General features: G+C 35.3%; 2 protein-coding genes across 2 annotated transcripts in view; one reads left to right on the top strand and one right to left on the bottom strand.

Moving 5' to 3' along the window:
* The first annotated feature begins 242 nt into the window (after nucleotides 1–242).
* Nucleotides 243–9,293, top strand: LOC109078679 (oxysterol-binding protein-related protein 1). The gene is made up of 13 exons (XM_042719326.1): nucleotides 243–365; nucleotides 1,844–1,965; nucleotides 3,321–3,396; nucleotides 3,721–3,855; nucleotides 4,715–4,812; nucleotides 4,898–5,080; nucleotides 5,201–5,308; nucleotides 5,441–5,530; nucleotides 7,183–7,312; nucleotides 7,451–7,570; nucleotides 7,908–8,031; nucleotides 8,708–8,798; nucleotides 9,140–9,293. Exons 2-13 carry the CDS (start codon nucleotides 1,907–1,909, stop codon nucleotides 9,291–9,293), a joined length of 1,368 nt encoding a protein of 455 aa, XP_042575260.1. The 5' UTR covers nucleotides 243–365; nucleotides 1,844–1,906.
* Nucleotides 9,294–11,727: 2,434 nt separating this feature from the next.
* Nucleotides 11,728–24,805, bottom strand: part of abcf3 (ATP-binding cassette, sub-family F (GCN20), member 3) — a 13,348-nt gene continuing 270 nt past the window's right edge. Inside the window, exons 2-21 of the mRNA XM_042717706.1 lie at nucleotides 23,821–23,962; nucleotides 22,670–22,746; nucleotides 21,565–21,620; nucleotides 21,392–21,493; nucleotides 21,111–21,232; nucleotides 19,718–19,984; nucleotides 18,594–18,674; nucleotides 18,347–18,406; nucleotides 18,148–18,204; nucleotides 17,760–17,782; nucleotides 17,604–17,659; nucleotides 17,280–17,480; nucleotides 15,444–15,520; nucleotides 15,290–15,334; nucleotides 15,076–15,208; nucleotides 14,072–14,160; nucleotides 13,899–13,990; nucleotides 13,234–13,366; nucleotides 12,857–12,944; nucleotides 11,728–12,134 (exon numbers count right to left, since the gene is read on the bottom strand). Of these exons, the coding sequence (XP_042573640.1) occupies nucleotides 11,976–12,134; nucleotides 12,857–12,944; nucleotides 13,234–13,366; nucleotides 13,899–13,990; nucleotides 14,072–14,160; nucleotides 15,076–15,208; nucleotides 15,290–15,334; nucleotides 15,444–15,520; nucleotides 17,280–17,480; nucleotides 17,604–17,659; nucleotides 17,760–17,782; nucleotides 18,148–18,204; nucleotides 18,347–18,406; nucleotides 18,594–18,674; nucleotides 19,718–19,984; nucleotides 21,111–21,232; nucleotides 21,392–21,493; nucleotides 21,565–21,620; nucleotides 22,670–22,746; nucleotides 23,821–23,962 (2,060 nt within the window). The 3' untranslated portion in view covers nucleotides 11,728–11,975. The remainder of the gene's footprint in view (nucleotides 12,135–12,856; nucleotides 12,945–13,233; nucleotides 13,367–13,898; nucleotides 13,991–14,071; nucleotides 14,161–15,075; nucleotides 15,209–15,289; nucleotides 15,335–15,443; nucleotides 15,521–17,279; nucleotides 17,481–17,603; nucleotides 17,660–17,759; nucleotides 17,783–18,147; nucleotides 18,205–18,346; nucleotides 18,407–18,593; nucleotides 18,675–19,717; nucleotides 19,985–21,110; nucleotides 21,233–21,391; nucleotides 21,494–21,564; nucleotides 21,621–22,669; nucleotides 22,747–23,820; nucleotides 23,963–24,805) is intronic.

Below are 24,805 nucleotides of genomic sequence, written 5' to 3'. Positions count from 1 at the left end.
CATTGAGGTAAAAATCACATTTATTACAGAAACTATGTAGAAATGCTAATAAGTATAAAAGGACTGCATTATTATTAATAGTTCAGGTAGCACATAGCTGTATGTGTTGGTGTGAGTTTTCATCACAGCACAGGTGTAGATTGATCAGCTGCTCTCCGATCCTCTTTATGCTGAGCTCTGCAAACACATGCAAGCACACACACACACACACACACACACACACACACACACACACACACACACACACACACACACACACACATACTGCCTCTCCTGTGCTCCATTTCACGCACCTACAGTCTCACATACAGGAACAGCAGACAGGACGCAAAACAAGGTGACTCCTGCAGAGGCCATTAAAGCAGGTATATTCACATTTCTGCACTTCTCTGCTGATATTTTCACTTATCATATGAAGCTAAGGACAATAGATTTAATCAGACTATGTCCTCTGGCACTGAAAGTAAAGATAGGTCAAGTGATTGTAAATGTGACAAGTACAATATAGAATTTGTCATGATGTCACTATAGAGTATAGTAACATCAATCAAATTCTATATATATATATATATATATATATATATATATATATATATATATATATATATATATATATATATATATATAGTATGCTACATTATATCTTTTTTATCAAGTGTTGAGTGTGCAGATTTCTCTGTGTTTTTGAGCCAGTGGGATTTTTTTTTTTTTTTAATCATGCTTTGAATTTCTGCTTAAATTATTGATATCAATGTTTCAGGTCTGGCATCATTAAGGATAGACACATGAACTAGTCTAATCTAATTAGATTAAAATTTATTACACCAACAATAAAACATGAATATTTAAGTGTATATCGAGGGGTGAGAAAAAACAGTGGGGTGTAAATTGTAGATTATTAGAGTATGTTTAACGAGAAAATACTATTTGTGTATACTATGTGTTACTTGATTACTTGTTTATTTGTAATTATTCATATGTAGAATTTACTTGCAATTATTATAGGTGAATTTAGTTGTTATTATAGGCAAGATTTACACTCAGAAAAAAAAGGTGCAAAACCTGTCACTGTGATGGTACCCTTTTAAAATACAGTGTGTACCTTTAAGGTACTAATATGCGCATTTAGGGCTAAATAAGACAAAAAGGTTTACTTCTGAAAAAGTACTCTTGTACCATTTTCTGAGAATGTTGTATATGCGCTGATCCTTTTTACGGCTCTGTCAGTTGACAGATGTTCAGTACATTGTGAACTACAGTAAACATGCTTTAAATAGCAGTGTGTGCTAAAAACCAGAGAAACCTGCAACGTTATAAACCATCTCAAGATGAGCTGTGAGAATGAGAACGTGGAATTACACATTTAATTCAAATGAAACTAAACTGATAAAGGTGTAAGTGTATGTCTTACAGTAATTAGCTGTTGACAGATGTCATCATTCCACAGAATCTAATACTGTCGTAATCTTATAATCCCATATGCTTTACAATGGTAGAAACGTGCATAGTTTGCTTAAATACATATGTTCCATATGCATAATGTACACAACAAGAACTAATTTGAACAGTATTACAAATCCATTTGTTGATGTTAATTTTCCACATTCTCAGCTCTGGGCTGCATTTCCCAAAAGCATCGTATTAGATCATACAAAACATTGGCATCAGTGTTCTCTATGATCTACTTAGGCTTATAAAGCTTTTTGAAAGCATAGTTCTGGTCTTGCTATATCAGTCTGTCTATATCATTCTAAGCATTTGTTTATATTTATAACATTTATCAAATGTTCTTCTTTTCTCATGAAGCACCATGTTTTTCCTATATCCTTCTCTGTTTTTCTAGAGCCAGATAAGTAAACAGTTTGGTGTCTATTGACACAGCTTCATCAGTGACCCCAGAGACATCATGTCAGGGGACGGTAGCCAGGGTGACAAAACACAGTGCAATGGAGTCAAAAATCACAGGTACACCTTTGGTTTCATGTGAATTGGTTTCTTATCTCATTTTAAAATGTGTATTCAATTTACACTGCATATAAAAAAGGCAGGTTTATAGTGTTTGCAGATGATTAGTATTGTTCTATTTCTTAGATTTTCTTTACTTGGTCTTAAAAGGGGCTTTAATAACCTTAAATTTACCTTCATAAACCTTAATTTAATCCAGTGAAGTCACTTTTATATGTTAAGATTAAAACCATATTTCATTACTTAGCTAAATGAAGTATACAATTATGGTCACATTATCAGTGCACTAATTATCAATAATTTTGATAGAAGCCCCAAGACAGAGCCTTGTGGCACTCCATAGACTAGCATCTACCAACATTTCTCCAGCCTGTTGAGCAGAGTGTCATGATCTATGGCAGTGCTTCCCAAACCTGTCCTGGAGGCCCCCCTGCCCTGCACCTTTTGTATGTCTCTCTTATCTAACACACCTGATTCCACTCATCAGCCTGTTAGTAGAGACTGCAAGAGCTAAATTAGGTGTGTCTGACTAGGGAGACATACAAAATGTGCAGGGCAGGGGGTCCTCCAGGACAGGTTTGGGAAGCACTGATCTATGGTATCTATATTATGATGGGTCCTACATCATGACCAAAAATAATAATAGTTATAATTGGTTAGACCAGGGTTCTTCAGTCTGTAATCAGGCTCAGGTTGGTGAAATGAGTGATGTTGCTAGGATATATATAATAATACATAATATTGAGTGTTGCATTGTTGGTTTCACCTATCACATTTATATTTATTCTCTTACATTTACATTTATTCATACATTCGTTGACCTACATCATGTAGCCTTAAATTTAATATGGACAGCTACAGGAAGCCAGTGCAACGGGACCCAAAAGAGCAACATTTATAGTTTGAACTAGCGAACTATTTAATGTACATACTTTCTTATGTTGCTTACATGGATCTGCAAGTTGTGATTCAAGACATAAATGACCAGGGAGTTCTTGGTTTACTGGGTTAAGAGTTTAAGCCTGGTTTACACTTAACCTCATCACAACATTGCTCTGTGTCATGCTCTAGTGTATTTTTGTCGATAGAACTACTGTAAAGTTACTCAATGGGAACTTATTGTTTATTAAACTGTTGTGTATCAGCAGTATCACATCTGCTATCATAATATTCGTCTGAATATCAGCATGGCCATGATAACATTAAGAAGTGCTTATATTAAGAACAACAGCAGAACAACAGTAATATTGCTTAAATATACTGGCTAGAATACATGTTTGCATTTGGTGTTCTCTGATTACCTGTGCAGTTCTGAACTCATAGAAAAATGTTTTTCACTCTGCATGTTGGAATAGGTCAGCTCTTCCTGCTGCAATGCTCTCACGAAAAAATGTCAGTATGTGGGGCGTTCTCAAAAAATGCATTGGGATGGTAAGTCAAATATGCCTATATATGTATAAATATGTTTGCATTGTTAGGTTTGCATGATGTAAGCAGTGGTGTGGTTTGCAAAGTGGATCTGCTGCTGAATTCTTTAACTGACTTGAGCTGAATAATGTCACTACTGTCTTCAGTAGAGCTGCTTGAACTGAACTTGTTTTATGATGCATGAACTGTGCACAGTTATTAAACTGAACAGATTATCTTTTTTTACAAAACGATATGTATTATAAAGTGCTATAGAATAAAGGTGACTCGAGTTCTGATGTAAAAGCACTCTGTTAATCACTTATTCTCATCTTTAAATCTTCACAGGAACTGTCTAAAATCACAATGCCAGTGATTTGTAACGAGCCTTTGAGTTTTCTTCAGAGATTGACTGAATACATGGAGCATACATACCTCATCCAGAAGGCCAGCACTTCACAAGACTCCATCCACAGAATGAAGGTAAATATATATATATATATATATATATATATATATATATATATATATATATATATATATATTTTTTTATTTTTTTTTTTTTTTATTTTTATCAGGCCAAGAAACCCTTGGTGAATAGAGAAATAGAGCAGGGACCTACTGAGTAAAACAGTGTTGAATTTAAGCCTGGCCTATATTAACATGCATATGGTACCATTAAGGTATTCCAGAATGATGTTTGCATTGCAAAGCCATTAAAATGATTATGATGGTGACAAGAATTTGGATTTTATGTGGATTTAATGTTTTTAAATGGGAAAGACCATAAAAAATTAGCTTCAGTTTCTTAACTAAAGCTTTGGTTAAGATTAATTTTAGGTGGCATAATTAGATTTCTTATAAAATTGTCTTTTAGGTCAAACAATAACAGGTAGGTGCAAATCATATAGATTACAGCTAAGACCTGAATTTAATATGCTTTCATTTAATTACCTTCAGTATACACAATTTGCATTGCGTAAATTGTATGTAATCTTATCTAAATACAACACAAATTACATTTTAGCACTGAATAACTATTACACCAATGAAATTTTAACTAAAAAAACTCCATGGAGTCTACAAGCCATTGAGTGATTGTTGGGCTAAAACATTTACTACTGTTATGGAAAAATGAGTTGATTTGAGACTTTATGAAGTGTTTTGGTAGTTTTAGTTAATTTTAGATGTGAAAGGTACTGCTGTGCCAAGCTGAAGGCTGATTTGGATTACATTGACAATATTATTAAAAATGAAAAAGGGACCTAAGTATTAAGAAACATATTTTAGTGATTGTAAAAACTGTAATCTGTTGGTAATACCATGCTTCTTTGGTTTTTAGTGTGTGGCAGCTTTTGCTGTGTCAGCTGTGGCCTCACAGTGGGAGAGAACAGGAAAACCCTTCAACCCACTGCTCGGAGAAACCTACGAGCTGCTCAGGACATCATTTCACAACATCAGATCATCAATTATCAAACAAAACATAAATGTTTCATATGAACTGTCAGTGTTTGTGTGTCATCAGAGAGGATCTGGGGTTCAGATGGGTCTCTGAGCAGGTCAGTCATCATCCGCCGGTCAGTGCCTTTCACGTCGAGGGCATAAAGAGCGACTTCATGTTTCATGGCTCCATTTATCCAAAATTGAAATTCTGGGGAAAGAGTGTGGAGGCCGAACCTCGTGGAATCATCACCTTAGAGCTTCCTCTGTGAGTAAACATGAGGAGCATGCGTTTATTCCACATACTCTACGAGAAGTCAAGAAGATTTCTTACATGTAAATTCAGCTACACGATTGACTTATGTATTGTTAATTTGTTGTTTTTCAGCCACAATGAAGCCTACACCTGGACCAACCCGACCTGCTGTGTTCATAACATTATCATGGGACAACTGTGGATTGAGCAATATGGAAATGTTGAAATTATTAATCATAAGTAAGAGCAAGTATTGGCCACTAATTTGACGTATGTAAATTAGATCATTGTTGCTTTATTACGGTTTGAAAATAACAACTAATATGGAAGACATAGAGGGTCCACAAATGATTTCACTGTGCTTTTTAACAGAACTGGGGAAAGATGTTGTTTGACTTTCAAACCATGTGGCATCTTTGGAAAAGAGTTGCATAAAGTGGAAGGATACATTCTTGATAAAAGGTATGTAAACACTGCTGAAATGACAGATATCCCCAGAGAACCTAGAACATTAACTTTGCAAGTACATGTCAACTTATTTTACTAACCCAAACCTAACCTAATGCTCTACTATTACTCTAATGAGAGTTAGTTGACATGTAGTTGCAAAGTTACTAATAGTTAATAGAATGTCTAAAGTATAACATTTACTTTTTGTATCACTTTGCTTGTCTGTGTTCACTGCACCATTTTCTCAGATTTTAATGCCATTTACATTATTTGCCACAATATAGGCTTACATAGAAAGATTAACATAGCCGTTTTCAGCTGACATAGTAGATAACAGTGAATGTTTGTAAATTGTTACATTTCTTTTGAAATTTCACGTGTCTCAGAAAATGCATAAAAAAAATCAAAAAAAAAAAAAACAAAAAATAAAACCCAATAAATAACAAAGGTATATTTTTCTGTTAAAGGAGACTTTCACTTTCAAGCCCCGTAATTAGTAAAGGTATATTTTTCTGTTAAAGGAAATTCAATTTAAATAATTTTAATATTTAAATTATTAAATTTAACTAATCTAAGTTAAATAATCAAATAAGTCAATTTTCAGCATCATTACTCCAGTTTTCAGTGTCAAATGATCCTTCAGAAATTATTTTCAATTATTATTTGTGATCAATTATTAATAATGGTTCTTATTATTATCAATACTAAAAACTGTTTTTGCTTCTTAATATTTTTGTGGAAACTGATACTTTAACTTTCTCAGGATTATTTGTTGAATACAAAGTAAAAGAACAGCATTTTTTTTTTATCTATATAATTAATTTCTATTAAGTAAAAAAAAACTAACACAAAAATCAATAAAAAAAAAACTATTATAATAAAAATTATTAATAATAATAATAATAATTTAAATCTTATAGACTGAATGGTAATGTATCATATTTTCCACAAAGAAAAAAAAAATCAACATTAATAATAATCAAAAATGTATCTCGAGCAGCAAATCATCATATTAGAATGATTTCTGAAGATCATGTGACACCGAAGACTGGAGATATCACAGAAATAAATAATTTTCCCTATATATTTTCATAGAAAACAACTATTGTAAAATGGAACGTTATATATTTCACATTACTGTATATTGTAATCATTGTTAGTGATATTAAACTGTAAAGGAGATATCATTTACAATTTGCCATATTCACCAGGAAAGACAAATTATAATTTAAAGAAGTATGACAGTCATTCATTAATGTTAATGATAATAATAATAAAAAAGGTTTTATTTCTGTATTGTGTTATATTTGTACACTAATAAGTGGTGTTAAAAATTGCTCTAATGAGCTTTGGGGGGTAGTGCATGAGTGCATGTCTTTATGTGTTAGATTAGTTTACATTGTCTTAGATTTATACAATAGAGTATTATTTATATTGAAAAGAGAATTATCTTGTGTTTTGTGCTTAAACTGCCGATCTTTTTACTGTGCTGATTAATAGTGTTTTTACTATATTTTGGATTTTAATATCCATTGCAGAGTTGATGTTGTGTGGCTCGTTCTACGAATCGCTGGCCGACTCAGTGATCAGCCGTAAAACAATGATTCTGTTCAAATTCCCTATAAAATCAAAAATAATTTCACATTTTCTTTATGTCTGTCCAGTAAAAAAAAGATCTGTGCTCTGTATGGCAAGTGGACGGAGTGCTTGTATTCTGTGGATCCAGCGACATTTGATGCTTACAGAAAATCTGACACAAAGCGCTCTGAGAAGGACAGGAAGGGAAGCACACAGGTGCCTGATAATGATCACGATCATACTGAATGCATTTGATTTTTACATCTTATTTGTTGCATTTATTAACATTAATCAATGTCTAATGTAATGTGCTGTACAAATGTTGCTGACATGCAGAATTTGGGTCTTTTGCAGAGTAACAGTGCGGATGAGGATCCGGATGAAATGCCTCCTCCAGAAGCAGAGACAGTGCAGGTGATTCCAGGAAGTGCACTGATCTGGAGGATATCACCGCGACCAGACAACTCCGGAAAAGTATGCAGAATATGCCATCATTTATCAACACACACTCTTGTTACTGTGATGTGATCCATTACCAAACATCATATAATTACCATTTGGGCTTGAGATGAGCACCAGTACTTTTTAAGTGACCATTGGTTATAATGTAACTTCCTACTGAAATGGGATCTGAACCACAATGAATTTTCTGAATAAGAATCAAGTTTACCCACCCCTCTTAGTCAAACTAATATGTATAAAAATAAATATGCCCGTTTTGTGACATATTGTCACTCAGTTACTTTCTTTCTTTCTTTCTTTCTTTCTTTCTTTCTTTCTTTCTTTCTTTCTTTCTTTCTTTCTTTGTCAGTACTATGCTTTCACATCATTCGCTCTGCAGTTGAATGAGCTGAATGCAGAGATGGAGCGAGTCCTTCCACAGACAGACTGTCGTCTGAGGCCTGATATCAGAGCCCTGGAGAATGGAGACATAGGTACATCAACTTCTTATTGACTTATGATGAAATACATTCATTCAACCACTCACCACCACTGTAGTTACACTGCAGATTCATTTACAGTCTTCACAACAAATTCAATGCTATATGTTATTTTCAGCTCATGCATTACTCTAGTGTTTAAGCTACATTTTGAACATTTGCATAAAGGTATTTAAACATTTGTGTGTGTGTTAATTTAAATAAGATGGAAATAAAATAAAGTATGAATATTAGATTTTTTTTTTTTTAAATACTCACTGGAAATAAATAAACTAAAACTGAGAAAAACAAACAAACAACAACAACACAAAAAAAACAAATAGTAATTAAATCATTTAAAAAAGCTAAAACTAATAAAATGAAAATTTGTGCATTCTCTTGGCTTTGCTAGCACCATTGTCTACCAAAATGCTAAAAATATATATACACTGTACATAAACCTTAATAAAAACTGCAGTAGTATATAAATAACACTTGTCTCAAGCCACAATTTTGCAGTGCTAACTAGATATTAAACACATCAACAATCTGCCCTCGAGGAATGTGCGAAAAATCATCAGTTTATGTTCCCGTTTATATATAACAACATAATAGAAGACTGCTTAAATATAACAAACAATACAAACAAACTAACTAAATATAAATTAACCTAAAAACAAACTGTTTCCAGATGCAGCCAGTGCAGAGAAGAACAGACTGGAGGAAAAACAACGAACAGCTCGGAAAAATCGCTCCAAATCAGACGAGGAATGGAAAATAAGGTTTGTTAAGAGTTAAAAAACACCCAACAACAAAACATATACTGATGGGTAAAAATACATAACCCAGGGGTCTTCTTTATTCTGAAATGACTGTATAAGAAGACCTAGTTTTAAATTCAGTTATGTCGGTAAAGTAATGCAATTTCATTAGTTTTAGACATGTGGAGATTCCATAGCATTTGTTACAATAACATCACACGTTACAATTAAACACTGTGATGATGATTTGGGTCTTTATCAGCATTTATTGGCTTGTCTGCATGCACGTTTATTTTGAGGATGGATTGCAGACATGATTGCATTGATCTTAACTTTGATGTCAAACTCATGTTCACATGCAGGTGGTTTCATCAGGGGCCGAACCCTTACACCGGAGCCCCAGACTGGCTCTACACCGGCGGCTACTGGGACAGAAACAAACCACACCTACATAAAATAAACTCAAACCAAACCATACATCTGGAGGAACAGAGTGTCCTGCCCCTCAGCAAATGAAACTCAATCAATATAAAACATAATATAATAAAAATCACGCCCTGAATATGGTGACACAGTTAAAGTCATCATGACATACAGTAAGAGCACAAGATCTAACCCGAGCTTTATCTTTTAGCCCATTCAAGTGTAGTATTAATTTATATAAGACATGTTTAAATATGACAATAGATATGTGAGATGATGTGTGTAACATCACAAGAATTTGTTGAAAACATCTGTAACCTTTTAAATAATCAATATGGATTATTTTCATACAACTAGATATAGAACAGGAGTCTACATTAAAAGAAAGAATGATTCACATCCAGTCAAATGTGCCTGGATGAAACATAAATATCCTGAAAACAAATATGCTGAAAATATGAAGAGTTCATATGCAAAAACCTGTAAATCCATCTACTTAATTTATTTAAACCAGGCTCCTACGAAAATATAATTTTTCTAAAAATAAGGCATTCAGTAACTGACTAATGAACTTTTCTTTGCCATTAAAGTGAATTAACTGAATCTAAACATAGGAGCCTCAAAATGCTTAAAATGCTCATTTAAAAGAAAAACAAGTCTTCATGTATGGTGTGCAAATATTCTTAAAATAGTCTGAATTTTTGAAAAGTTTTGCTAAAGGGGGCTTTGGAAGGTCGCACAAAATCTGCTTGTGTTTGACAAAAGATGGTACTCCGTTGCATTTATGCATCAAATATCTGTGGTTTGACATCAGCAGGTATGCTAAACATCTTAAAGAGGGAAATCATAACAGGAACATTTAGAGAAATTGGCTTTGTTCTGTATATGTCCATTAAACAGCTGAGCCCTGAAAAAAGCACAATGTAAACACTATATTTTCCACATAACACTTTTTATTGTTGCTCAATAAAAGGCTGTCTGAAAACAGATTTTGTTGTGTTTAAATGTAAATTATACTGCATGTATTAATCTTTTGAAAGCATGCCTGGTCCTATCTTACCCTTTTGAGAAATCACATTTTGCATTTAAAAAAACCTTATTTTAGGAACATTACAAGACTATGAAGAGGCATGACAGTAAAGCTCTGTAGTGCCTGGGTGACCACAATTTGGATCACACCACTTTGGGTTCATAAATCATCACTGATGAATCAATCTGTAACATAAAAAGCAAAGGACTCCCCATTGGTCTGGCCATATTGAATGCAATCATTTGGAAAAGACAGATGCTGATACAATAGTATATCAGCATACATAGATGTTTTCCCCCATGTGTTTTGTCAATCATGGGGTGAGAAAAATGGGTGAACTATCATTTTAATGCATGGTCTGGACTTATTGTACTGAATTTCAGATCAAAACACATTTTTGAGGCAAAAAAAATTAGCTACTGTATTTTATGCTACAAAATAGTTTTATAATAAACTAATCACAATGATTATAATACTGAATTATTATCCCTCCAGTTGTCATCAGAGTGGTGCAGTGACTGGGACAGACTTCCAGCATCAGCTCCGCTTATAAAGCCATGATTTAATCCTGATTATGTGAAGTAAGTCACCTCTCAAGCAGGTTTGTGCTTACAGAGCTGTTGCTATGACAACAACTCTGAGATGAGCTCTGAAGATGAAACAATCCAGTTCAGTTCACTGGGTCAAAACTTGACCAGTTAAACCCAGACTCGGTTCTAGAGAACAACGTTGCATGTGTTGCTTTATTTTCTTGATGTTTTTATGTCATTTAATTAGTCCGTTTTGTCATTTATTTTCATAGACAATTTCCCCTGGTCTTGCGGAGCTTGCTATTGTTCTTCAATCTTATGATCGTGCAGTTCAGTTCCTCTTTTTTCTTTTGCTCTTTGATTAACAGACATCACAGCAGCTGGGTTATTAGGTTATGTGGCTGCTATTACTTTAAGAGCTCCCACTGCTAAAACGTGACGTGGATCTGACACACATGCACATAGTTTCATTAGCGCTTTAATATGAAACCGGACATTGCGTTAACATAGAAATTATACTTCACAATCTTTTGGCGCACAACTCACTACGGTCTTTTAGAATCCAAACTTTTTACAATCTTGACAAAATACATTTCTTCGGAAAATCTTAAGATTCCATATTTGCTGGCTATTTTGTGATAGAAGTATTCTCATATTTGCTGGGCCATATTTGGTGGCTATTTTTTGTGATAGAAAAATTATCCAACGCGTTCTGTTCAAATTTAAGTTCTGATAGTGCACTTTCACATCTACTGTATGTTCAAAAATGGGGGGTGGCACCTAAAGGGTTAATGTGGTCATAAAGACATTCCGCGTCTAAATAAATGCAATTCTTGTCAAGAAGAGTGAGTGGGGCGACAAACCCTGCCCCTGCGTTACACTGGAAAAATGAATGCATTAATGCAGATTAACACACTCATTTTCACAGCACTGATAAAAACATTAATAATAGTGACCAGACACAAAATTAAAAACGTTGGACAGTTTTTCTTTTTATTACCGTTTGTTGGTGATCTTTTAAAAGCGGTGTGGAGTATAACATCTGTTAGTGCATATGTCTGCTTCGCTTTTCTTACATCATCTTTAATACATGTCATCTACACAACAGTTCGGGGAGCGTCCGGCCTTGAGCCCGCAGGACGCGTCTGAGCCGCATGATTTAGGGAGCTTGAAGTTGAATGGGACTACAGACGCTCTCATCGGATTGTGTCTCCATCACAAGTATCCCTCCCGACGAAACTGTTCCTGCAGGATATCCTTGTACTCGTCAAAGCCTCCTTCCACGCGGTGAACTCGCCCCGCCTCGCAAACCCAGAGCTCCTTACAAACCATCCGGATCAGGCGCTCGTCGTGGGACACCAGAACCACACCGCCCTGACAGAGAACCAATTTACCAGTTACAGTCAAACCAAACACTATTCAGAAGCCAGATATCATTTTACTAGTGTAGGCAAGACATTATAGTTCATTTATGTAAGTGAGGATAGCACAATAAAGTAAACTGAGGTATTATACCCAAAAATTCTTCATATGTGACCCTGGACCACAAAACCAGTCTTTTGTGTCAATTTTTCGAAATTTAGATTTATGCATCATCTGAACACTGAATAAATAATCTCTCCATTGATGTATGGTTTGTTAGGAGGACAATATTTGGCTGAGATACAACTATTAGAAAATCTGGAATCTGAGGGGGCAAAAAAAAAAAAAGAAATAATGAAAAAACAATATTAAAATTACAAAAAATGAATTCTTAATGCATATTACTAATCAAAAATTAAGTTTTGATATATTTACGGTAGGAAATGTACAAAATATCTTCATGGAACATGATCTTAACATCATAATGATTTTTGGCACAAAAGAAAAATCGATAATTTTGACCCGTACAATGTTTTTTTGGCTATTGCTAAAAATATACCCCAGCGACTTAAGACTGATTTTGTGCTCCAGGGTCACATATAGTGGACTACCACAAAATGTGATAAATCATTCAGACACTTTAACCCGAGCATGTTTTTTCTTTAATTGCTAATGCAACCTTTTTCCACCACAGACTGAACAAACACGTCGACATGAGCAGATTCTGCTCTTACTCTGAACTTGTTGAGGGCTTTTCCCAAGGCTTCGATCGTCTCCATGTCCAGATGATTCGTCGGCTCGTCCAGAATGTAGAAGTTGGGGCTATAAATGAAAGTCAGATTTGTTGACATCTGTCAAAACGAGGTCAGAATGTATAAAAGAGGTTTGGAAGGTGCAAATGAGTGTCATTCAGAAGCTCAGTCTGTGAAAATCTGGGTGTAAATGAGGGTTAGAGCCAGGAGTATTACAGTTAACTGAAACTAAAACATACAGAAAAGAAAAAAATATATAGTTGCATGATACTATGATCCAACGATACTACAAGAGAACTAGTTAGATGCAGCAGGAGCAGAAGCATGGGCCCGTGAGAGTGTGTTGGTGTGTGTTTTACCAGGGCATGGTCATCTGAGCGAAAGCCACACGACTCTTCTGTCCTCCTGACAGACTCGCCACGGGCCGCGTGGCCAGCTCCCCCGTGATGCCATACCCTCCCAGCTGATGACGGTACTCCTCCTCTGTGTGACCTGACGCATGAAAACAGCACAGTGTTCAGATAAATCATCTTCAGATTAGCAGAGGTAGCAATTCATTTAAATTGCCATGTCAGCATCTATGACTTCCTTAATATTAGACAAACAGAAAGCATATGATTTATTATAAATACATTTTAAAAATACTATGCGTTAGAACATAAAACAGCCGTGCATTTAACTTCCCTAATGTGTTATATTAGAGAAACTGAATGTTCAAGAGCAAGTATTGTAGGGTGAGTTGAATGACACTGTATTAGTTATTATTATTATTTTTTTCTCCATCCAAAATAAGGTTAGAGACATTAAGCGTCCGATTCTAATTTTCACAGATGATGTGGCATGAGCAACATAGACCTAGAATAACCGGTCAGCATCAGAGAGAGCGTCTCAGTGTGTGGCTGTGAATGATTAATATCTTCATTAATGAACAGGACTTGAGTTATCAGAAGGGTCTCTGTAGGGGTCAGCGATGTAACCCTGATGATTTCTGATGAGGATGTAAAGGGCTAATTTGAGGCAGTACCAGGGAATCTTTTGAGCAGCAGTTCTATTGAGCAGACATTCAGATCCAGCTGATCCACGTGATGCTGACTGAAATAACCGATCTTCAAGTTTCTGTTTGAAAAGACAAAGACAGGAGTAAGAGACAGACAGACAGAGAGCGTCCGGTGTCTTCAGCGTCAGAGTGAGGTTCACCTGTGAGCGTATCTGGTACCGTTGATAGGCGTCAGCTCTCCCATCAGCAGCTTCAGTACGGTGGATTTACCAGCTCCATTCTCACCCACCTACAGCCGGACACACACAGCCAACCAATGAGTGCTCTCTAAAACAAAACAAGACAAACCCAGGACCAGGACAAGACAAAAACCCCTACTGTACCATATGATGCATGGTGTCTCTAAAGTGCTTTATTTTCATGAATATGAACCAAAATGCACTTTTAACATACTATTTCTGTATTTAAAAAAAAAAAAAAAAAAATTTAGTCACCACCACTTGTAGTACACTTGAACCATCTTTCATACACTAGTGCACTCAAGTGTACTACAAGTGGTGACTAAATAATTTTTTTTTTTTAATACAGAAATAGTATTTTAAAAGCAGATTTTGGTTCATATTCACGGTGTCCAAAAGTAGCACAGTTGAGTACACTAAGATGATCTTAAGTTTATCTTAAGAAGTGCTAAAGAATCATTATCAGTATATCAAGTACAAAACTAGTGCATGAAAATAAAGCACTTTAGGTACATTATGGAAGTGTACTTTTTTTAACTGGTGCTTCAAGTGTGCTTTTGTGGTCAAATCTTGACTGATTTTGATTAAGTAAACGTCAGAATAACTGCAGTTGAACACTTTCTGGACTGAAGCAGCTCAGCTTTACTTGATTCTTCATCAATCCTGTTTTAGAGTCTCAAATCTGATCATCAGGATCTTTTGAGGATTTCAATCTCATCTTACTAAAACAGATTACTGGAGATACAGAGCGCCGACTGATATTTAGATCATTTTATGTCAGCATCTGCTCTACTGTTCTCTACTGCATCTGCAGCAAACTCATATTTTTGCTCAGTTTGAGTCTCTGAATAAAATTAAGGTGTTTTTGCTCCATATTCTCATTATATCAGTCTGTATGAGCCATAAAAACCTGACATATCACATATGATACAGCAAATGTTAGATGTCCCATTGCAAATACATACGATGCAAATGCGAGACTCCAGATCAGCCGAGACGCTGAGGCCGTTGAAGATCCGCTGGTCAGGATTGTAGCCGAACTCCACCTCATCCAGCTGCAGGATCGGAGGAGACAGCTTCTCAAAGTTATCCGGAAAACTGTGGGGAGACCAGAACAGAACTCTCTTTCACTTCTGAGAGGAGTTACACAAACACACGGGAAGACGGAGCAAAACTGACCGTAAGACGGCTTCAGACTCCTTGACTAAGGGCTTGAGTTCAGGCCTGTGAGAGACACACACACACACAGAGAGAGAGAGAGAGAGAGACGGTGAGTCTGCAGCGAGTGTGTGTTTGATCAGTAATGAACGTGTGTTAGTGACGTCACACTTACAGCTTCTCCAGCAGCTTGAGTTTGCTCTGCACTTGAGCGGCTCTGTTGGCGTTATATCTGAACCGGTCAATGAACACCTGAGAGACACAACATTAACAGAAGATTCAACTGGACGGTTTCCAATGAATAACATGAATGCAATTTACATTTTTTTTGTATATTGAGAAAATATTGTGTAAGTAAGTGCTTTTTCAGTATTGGTTAATCAGCATCAGTCAATAAAAACCCACACTGATCAACTAATGCTCACACTATCATTGATACAAGCAGACATGTACAATGCATTCAGAAATTATTTAGAGTCCTGCAACTTTCTTTCTTTTGAATGTTTTGTTGCAGCAAGGGCTGCAAGATTAGGGAGAAAAAAAAAAAAATCAGGTTTCCTTTGCTTTGCATTTGAAGGGCTGCAACATCTGGTCAATTATGTGATGTTCTATTTTATTTATTTATTTATTCAATTTTTAATGCCATGCCCAAAACAAACAAATAACAAAAACTAACAAAAAACAAATAATACAAGATATACAATTAACAAAAAGTTATAAAAGACATTTTAGACCTACACTAGACAAAAAAATATATAAAATACATATATTTAAAAAAATCATAAAAAAATAAAAATTAAAATAAAACCTCTGAATAAAACCGTTCACTATATACATTAAAAAATTAAAAAAACAATAAAATATAATTCTTAATTATTATTATTACTACTACTACTAAATTTTTTTAATATAAAAATAACTGGTAACACTTTATAATAACTGTTTAAAAAAGTAAAAAAAAAAAAAAAAAAAAAAAAAAAGTTAAAAAAGTAAAAAAAAAAAAAAAAAAAAAAAAAAAAAAAAAAAAGTAAAATAATTTTCTTACATTTACTGTAAACCATCCATTTTTAATTTTGACAGAAGGCCACAGGAAGCCTCTAAAGCTTTTGTAAATTTCTGTTTAAGTTTAAGAAAGTGGTTTGTGCATGTTTCCAAACACACTCAGAGCAGATGCAGAGAGGAGTTTGTGGATCATTTAATGCTCTGAGACGCTGAAACACCGGCAGTGCCGCGCTTCAAAATGACTCTGAGACACACAGCACATGCATTTATTTCACTGAATCACAGCTTTTGCAATTTCAGAAAAGCACCAAACCAAATTGTGATATTGGTTTATTTTCAATTAATAGTGCAGCCCTAGATGCAGCCTCTATTTGTGTAGAAATTAATTCATATAGCTTTATAACGACAGGAGGACAATAATAAAAAAATATGAATAGTAATAATTTTAAGGACTTGGGTGACACAACTGCAATTTCACACAAATGTAACATATCTGCTTTCTCCTCCTTCAGACACGTGTGACCCCGGACCACAAAACCAGGCATAAGGGTCTATTCTTTTTTAAATTGAGATGTATACGTCATCTGAAATCTGAATAGATATGGTTTCCATTGATGCATGGTTTGTAAGGATCAGACAATATTCGGCTGAGATACAACTATTTGAAAATCTGGAATCTGAGGGTGCAAAAAAAAATCTAAATATTAAAGTTGTCCAAATAAAGTTATTAGCAATGCATATTACCAATCAAATATTATATTTGGATATATTTATGATAGGAAATGCACAAAATATCTTCATGGAACATGATCTTTACTTAATATCCTAATGATTTTTGGCATAAAAGAAAAATGGATAATTTTGACCCATACAATGTATTGTTGTCTATTGCTACAAATATACCCCAGAGACTTCAGACTGCTTCTGTGCTGCAGGGACACATATTGTCTAGTAAAGGAACACGTTCTCCATCAGTTCTGCAGAGAGGATGGCTGACGTGCTCTGGTACCTGTATATGTTCTCTGTACTGTAACTGAGCTTCATATTCTCTTTGCTGGTTCTTCAGTCGGTCTTCTTTCGTCTTGATGAAGTTCTCGTAATCGCCGCGGTAACTCTCCAGCCGCTGCGAGTGCAGGTGAATGATGTCCGTCACCACGGCATTCAAGAAGTTACGATCGTGAGACACCACCAGGATGGTGGACTGCCACGTCTACAGAAAGAAAAGTCAAATTACTCCAAAACGTTCTGCAGAAACTACGGTCTCACCAGATTAGATGATGTTGTTCTTATATAACGGGTGAATGCCATTGCTTCAGCCATTAAAAACACTTACTTGTAAATAGTTTTCCAGCCACAGAATGGCTCTTACGTCCAACATGTTTGTGGGCTCTGAATAGAAGTGATGAATAAAAAAGCAGTGATGTAACTCTATCAATATTTAAGTCTGAGTAGCAACATTCCCACTTTACTGAGAGTACATTCTCCTCACCATCAAGTAACAGCAGATCAGGCCTGAAACAGATCACAAAATAGAAACAAATCTTAAATGATTATTTAAAAAAATAAGCAAACTACCTTAAATATAAATATATATATAAAAAAAAAAAAAAAAAAAAAAAAAAAAATATATATATATATAATATATATATATATATATATATATATATATATATATATATATATCTATATATATAAAATAATAATAATAATAATAATATATATATATATATATATGATAATAGTATAAAAATATTATTTATATATATATATATATATATGATAATAGTATAAAAATATTATTTGCAATAAAACTGCACAATTATTATTTATCAACATTATAATGCCTATTTTTTTTAAATTCTTTATAATAAACTTACCGTGCAAACAGGGCTCTTGCTAAAGCTAACCTCATCCTCCAGCCTCCAGAGAACTCCCTACAATAAACACACACATCAATAACCACTGCAGAAATATAGAAATCGACCAGTATTAATCTATAATGGTTTCTATTCCCCGAAGAGACGAGGAAGAGAGACTTATAAGCAAGTTACCATTACTGCATGGCTACACACTCACTTGGTTGTTTGCTGTTGCATTATGGCTGAAAAGCCTAAACCAGCCAGAATCACAGACGCTCTGAAAGAGTGGGAGAAAATTATAAATAAATATTGTATGATCTTTTCATTAGACTGCTTGACTATGCTTACAACTTCAAACACTAAATAACAATATGAAACCATTGAAGAAAGCTGTGTAAAAAGTCTGAAAAATACATAGTAGTTCTAATTTATTTGATAATACACACAAATCATTTTCTGCTCACCTGGCAGGCGCTTTATCCGCTTCGATTTCTTCCAGTTTAGCATAAATTTCAGAAAGACGAACACTTTCTAATCCATCCGCCCTGAAAGATTAAAGACAGAGACAGGAGTAGATGCAATGACAACTGCAAATGTTTCAGCTGAAAGTACAAATACATTAATCACATGCAACTGCAAGATGTTTGTTCTTTTAATCTTGTTCATTTGTGTTTCTTTGCATGAGCTCTGTTCCGTAAGCTCCAATCGGCTGATGATGAAATGATCGCGTGATTAAAATTAACAACTGTTTGCTGTTTAAATACCAAAATGGTGCACCTGTTAAGTGAACAATCTGTTTATATATATATAAAAAAAAAATACATAATTTGCTTGAGAAATGTGTCATTCCATCACTTGGAATGCACTGCAGTGAATGGGTGCCGTCAGAATGAGAGTCCAGACAGCTGATAAAAACATCACAATAATCCACAAGTAAACTCCAGTCCATCAGTTAACATCTGGAGAAGACAAAAGCTGTGTGCTTGTAAGAAATGAATCCATCGAATCTAAATATATGAGCTCATATGAGTGCATATCACTTTCTCAAGTGAAAAAAAAAAAAAAAAAAAAAAAAAAAGTGTTCTGGTGTGAATCAGGAGAGAAATCTGCACAGATCAAGCACCGTTTAAACAGCTCTAAACAAATATGTGTCTGGATTTTGATGTGAGAGACAACAGGAGATGCACTTTCTTTCACTGGAGGAAGTGTTATTATGGATTATGGACTCATATTTTGGCCAGAAATGATGGTTTAAAGTTAAAAAATGTCTTAATGCTGGATGTGTTTCAGTTTTTGTCTTCTCCGGATGTTAACTGAGTTTACTTGTGGATTATTGTGATGTTTTTATCAGCTGTTTGGACTCTCATTCTGACGGCACCCACCAACCACAGAACATCATCGATTACACACACACTCAATCAAACATACATCCAAACAAACCTGATGAAGAATCAAACTCATCAACATCTCGGATGGTCTGAGGGTGAGCACATTTCCAGCAAATGTTCATTTCTGTGTGAACTACTGCTTTAAAGAAGCTTAAAAACAGCCAAACATCCTCCACATGACGGGTTAGTGCCTGACGTACGTTCCATTGGCGATGTGTGCGTTGAGTGTGCGCTCCTCCTTCAGCAGCTCCTCTCGAACCGTGTCGCTCTCTAGAACGCTCTGCAGAGCCACGGTGTCGTCTCCGGCCACCTCCTGCTCCACGTGCAGAATGGAGATGTGCAAAGGGACGCGCAAGCTGCGGCTCGCCAACATCTTCAACAGGGTGGTCTTACCGAGCCCGTTACGCCCGATGAGACCGTAGCGCCTGCCGCTGGCCAGAGACAGCTCTGCACCCTGCAGCAGACATCTGTGAACCAACAGAAACATGCTCCGAATACACTTCTGGTTTAAAATGCTCATCTGGTAATACAGTTATTAAAGCAATGAAGTCACAAGATGACTGGAGCACAAAACCAGTCTTAAGTGTACATTTTTCAAAATTGAGATTTATACATCATCTGAAAGCTGATGTATGGTTTGTTAGGATCTGACAATATTTGTCTGAGATGCAACTGTTTGAAAATCTAGAATCTGAGAATGCAAAAAAAAAAAAAAAATCAAAATATTGAGAAAATCATCTTTAAAGTTGTTCAAATGAAGTTCTTAGCAATGCATATTACTAATCAAAAATTAAGTTTTGATATATTTACGGTAGGAAATGTACAAAATATCTTCATGGAACATGATCTTTACTTAATATCCTAATGATTTTTGGCATAAAAGAAAAATCGATAATTCTGACCCATACAATGTATTGTTGTCTATTGCTACAAATATACCCCAGAGACTTAAGACTGCTTTTGTGCTCCAGGGACACATATGTTCTTGTGAAAGAAAAAAAATCAGCAAAACCAATATTCATTCATTAATTAGTCTAATTGCATGATGCTTATGTTTGGCAAGCAATGAAGCAACTTTATTTATACTGCATTGATATAAAACTCCATTATGATAGAAAGCATTAATCAGTGACTTCAAACGCGTCTCACTGAATGAGAAATTATTGGGTCAATCGTTTCCTGATTCACTGTGTTAACAAATCATATTGTTACGTTTATGGTGAGTTTGCGGTCTGATTGAATGTGTTGAGATAAACCAGCACTGCTAATTAAGCGAATTTTAAAAAGCCTAGTTAGTGTTATGAATCAGTCTGATGAATGAACTCACTGAATCAGTTACTAAATCACTTAATGTTAGGCTCTCATTACTTTTACTGCCATGTGTCTCAAAACAAAGCAAGTTGTGTGTACTTCAGGTTTCACGTTGTCTGAAAAATCAGCATTTTTTACATTTCTGAAGTCAGTTTTGTATGGATGTTTCTAATACAACTCATTCAGACCCCAAATATTTTCAGAAGAACGGTATCTTTGAATCATTTGTGTGTCGTTTAGTTTAGTAGCCAGTGTTTCTGATGATCGTCAGTGATTTCTCACCTCTCCCCGAAAGACACGTCAAAATTCTCGATGCGGATGTCGTAACTTCGATTCTTCCCAGATGAGTCGACACGATTTTCTTTCTTACTGCTCGCCTGACTGGCTGAGGCCTCCTCCAGAACTTCAGAACAACATCAGACACAGAGATATCACGCATCAGACATCCACTGATCTCAACCAAATCAAAACCAGCAGTGGACGGCTGATTGCATTCCATCATTCTCATATGAAGACCTCAGGTCCATTTGAAAACCGGCTCGTAGTTCCTCCAGCAGTACTCACAGTGGAGACGATGAGGACTTCTGCGAGTCTTTCTCGTTTCTGCGCTCATGCTTGGCTTTCAGTTTGGCTTCAGCTTTCTCTAGTTTCTTGGCATCCACAGTCTAACAAAAACAGAAGAGGTTAATGAAGATAGAGGTACTGGACGCTGTGGAGGAAGATAGGAAGATCTTACTGTATTCGGATTCCTCTTCAGCATCCAGATACCATGGACATCGTTAGCAGTTGATGCTGAAAGAGCAGAAACATCTGAGACACTGAAGAACAGGGAGCTATTTTCAACTGCACTACAAACTTTAACATTTTCTATGCATGGGTATGGAAGCCCATCTCTGTCACTGAATAATAAAAAAAAAGGTTATTGTGACTTTTTTCTCTCAGAATTGTTAGATATAAATTCGCAAGTGTGAGTTAGTCAAAATTAAGAGATAGAAAGTTGCAATTGCGAGAGAAAAAAAAAATCATAATTGCCAGAAAAAGTTTGTATCGTGCAATTCTGAGAAAAAAAGTCAGATTTGTGAGATAAAAACTTGCAATCTAACTATTGTCAAATTTATATCTCACAATTCTGAGAGAAAATTGATTGCAAGATTTTATCTCACAAATCTGACTTTTTTTCTCAGAATTGCACGATACAAACTCGTAATTCAGACTGTTTTCTTTCAGAATTGGAAGATATAAAGTCGAAATTGCGAGTGAAAAAAAAAAGTCAGAATTGCCAAAAATAAAGTCAAAATTGCAAGATAAAAATTCACAATTCTGACTTTTTTTTCTCTCAGAATTGTTAGATATAAATTTGCAATTGCGAGTTATAGTCAAAATTGAGAGATATAAAGTCGCAACTGCGAAAGAAAAAAAAAAAGTCAGAATTGGCAGATAAAAACTAGCAATTCTGGCGTTTTTTTCTCGGAATTGTGAGATATAACCTCGCAATTACGAATGATAAAATCCAATTTTAAGGGGAAAAAAAAGCATGTTCTCAGAATCATAACTGTATCTCTCACAATTCTGAGAGAAAAAAAAGTCAGAAATGTGAGATAAAAAGTGACAATAACTTTTTTTTTTTTATTCAGTGGCGGAAACGAGCTTCCATACATAGATGATCATCAGACATTTACACTGAAGTTTCATTCAGATGGCTAGAGAAATGCTTGTGTATTTCTGCCAAAACCTGAATCCATTACTAGTATGATTTATGCCATCTAGCTGTTGTGCGTCATCAATAAAAGCCTAAAATGAAGCATAATAAAATAAAATGAATACATTAAGCGTTGTCTCACCGGCGTCAGCAGACACTTGTGATAACTGCACTGGAGCCTCCAGCAGCACCTGCTGCTGACCAGAGTCACATTTAGTCCTGAGAACAACACATGAATCAGGATTCGGGTTATATATGAAGTTCTTATGTGCCATCCGGAGCACAAAAGCTCTTACACAGACAGAGAAACTGAACTGAATGGGAGTATAGGACTAGAAGCATTAATACAAAATATATTTAGTTATTATTATTTTTTATTTTTTTTTAACTAAACGTTGAGAAAAGTTACCTAAACAAGCATTCAAAGTGAGCATAAAATCTAGAACACATTCCTGTCATAACATGATGTTGACCTGATGTTTTTCACTAGATGGCAGCACAGTTGTTGTTGTAATGACGTGCTCTAGAGTTTGACCACTAAAAACCGATCCGGTAACAGAATATGTGCAGTATGGGGAACCTTTAAAGTGCTTCTCATGCACTGTTTCTCCTGACTGTGATTCGTGGGTCAACGCAGACATGGCCTCTTTCCTCAAAGGTCCTGCTCACTTCAGATACACATCTAAACTTTGTCATCTAAAGTTCTGTTCATAAACTGCTTTCCTAACTATAACTTCTAAACTTCAACTAAAATATAAGAACAACAGAAAATGAAATGTTAACTAAAACTATAGCTTGCTGAGACGTAATAAGTCATCTGAAAAGTACAAAAAACAAATTTGAATATGCTCTACTGATACCATAGATCACATAAAAATAATAATAATAATAATAATAATAAAAACCCCTGTCAGTTAATGCACACATATTATTAACATATTTACAATTAGTTCAATGTTAATAAAAAGGGTGCTGCAATTACAGTCATTTTAAAAATAATAAATGTTACAATTATTTAAAACCTGTTATTTGGAGTGGATGAAGGTTCATTTCTGTTTGTGTTTATGTATATGTGGCCTGCCATACATTATTACATGCCTCATGCAAGCTGTCCAAAATCTGCAGGATGTTTGATTTGCATAATTCCTTTGGCAAACGGGACGCTAAAACAATACAGACGGCTCATGCAAATAAACATCATCATCAGACGCTCTTCATCATCCTCTCTGTGTCTATGCAACATTTTCAGACAGAACACGAACATCCTGAACAGATCTGTGTCGGCTCTCTTACAGCTGGAGTGTGTTGAACATCTGGAAGCAGATTTTCCGGATGTCATCTTCATTCTTGTCACCGACCTCCTGCAGAACGTCGCCGATGGCATCAAACACTTCCTCTCCGTCCTCGAAATCTGAGCCGCCGCTGTCCAACACGGCTGCGGGACAACACACACATTACCAACATACACACCCTGCGCCGCAGGAATCACAGCTAAAGATGATCTACTCCAGACACATTACACTTCGAGAGTATTTCACATCTCTACTAACATGCAGTTATGCACTTTTAAACAATAACGTATTTTAATTTGTATTTCTTGTGTGTGTGTGTGTGTTACGTACTGTAAAAATATGATTTGGTTTTAATTTGGTTTAATTTACCCACCCTGGCAATTAAATATAAATGCATGCATTTTAAAATAAATCAATACTATAAAATCGCTAGTGCAATTAATTAAGACAATACTTTTTAATAAACATGGATATAAATATTTATAAACATAATTATAAAGGAGCAAGTGTCACCAGAATACCAATATCCTCCCAAAGTGCTTTCACTTTAAGTCACACTGGTGCACCAAATATGTCTTTAACGCTTTAAAGAAAAAATTGTATTGTATTGCATTTATGATTTTATGACAGCAAGAACTTAACGTCTGGTTGCATTTCTTTACTTTTGCTGATATTTCATCTTTTTAAATGACACATAACCCATCGTTTACATCCTCGATCACGTGATCTATCTATAACTGTGGGTTGTCTTATTGTTTGTTAAATAATACGTCATGCACAAATGGTTAGATATTAAATGATATTAACGAGGAGATAATAAATCATATCTGTTTGGCTGGAAACATGAAACCGTGTCTCTCAGACTTCACCGCAGCTGCTTCATCTCACAGATATGAGCGTGCCCTGAAACTACGACTCGACTGAATCTTGAACTTATTTCGAGGAGGACGTCAGGACGTGCTCGGTCTGTTAGCATGATGAACACA

This window comes from Cyprinus carpio, chromosome B2, assembly GCF_018340385.1.
Source record: "Cyprinus carpio isolate SPL01 chromosome B2, ASM1834038v1, whole genome shotgun sequence".
Classification (NCBI taxonomy): domain Eukaryota; kingdom Metazoa; phylum Chordata; class Actinopteri; order Cypriniformes; family Cyprinidae; genus Cyprinus; species Cyprinus carpio.
The sequence above is the reverse complement of the archived record's forward strand: the minus strand, read 5'-3'. Positions and strand labels throughout refer to the sequence as shown.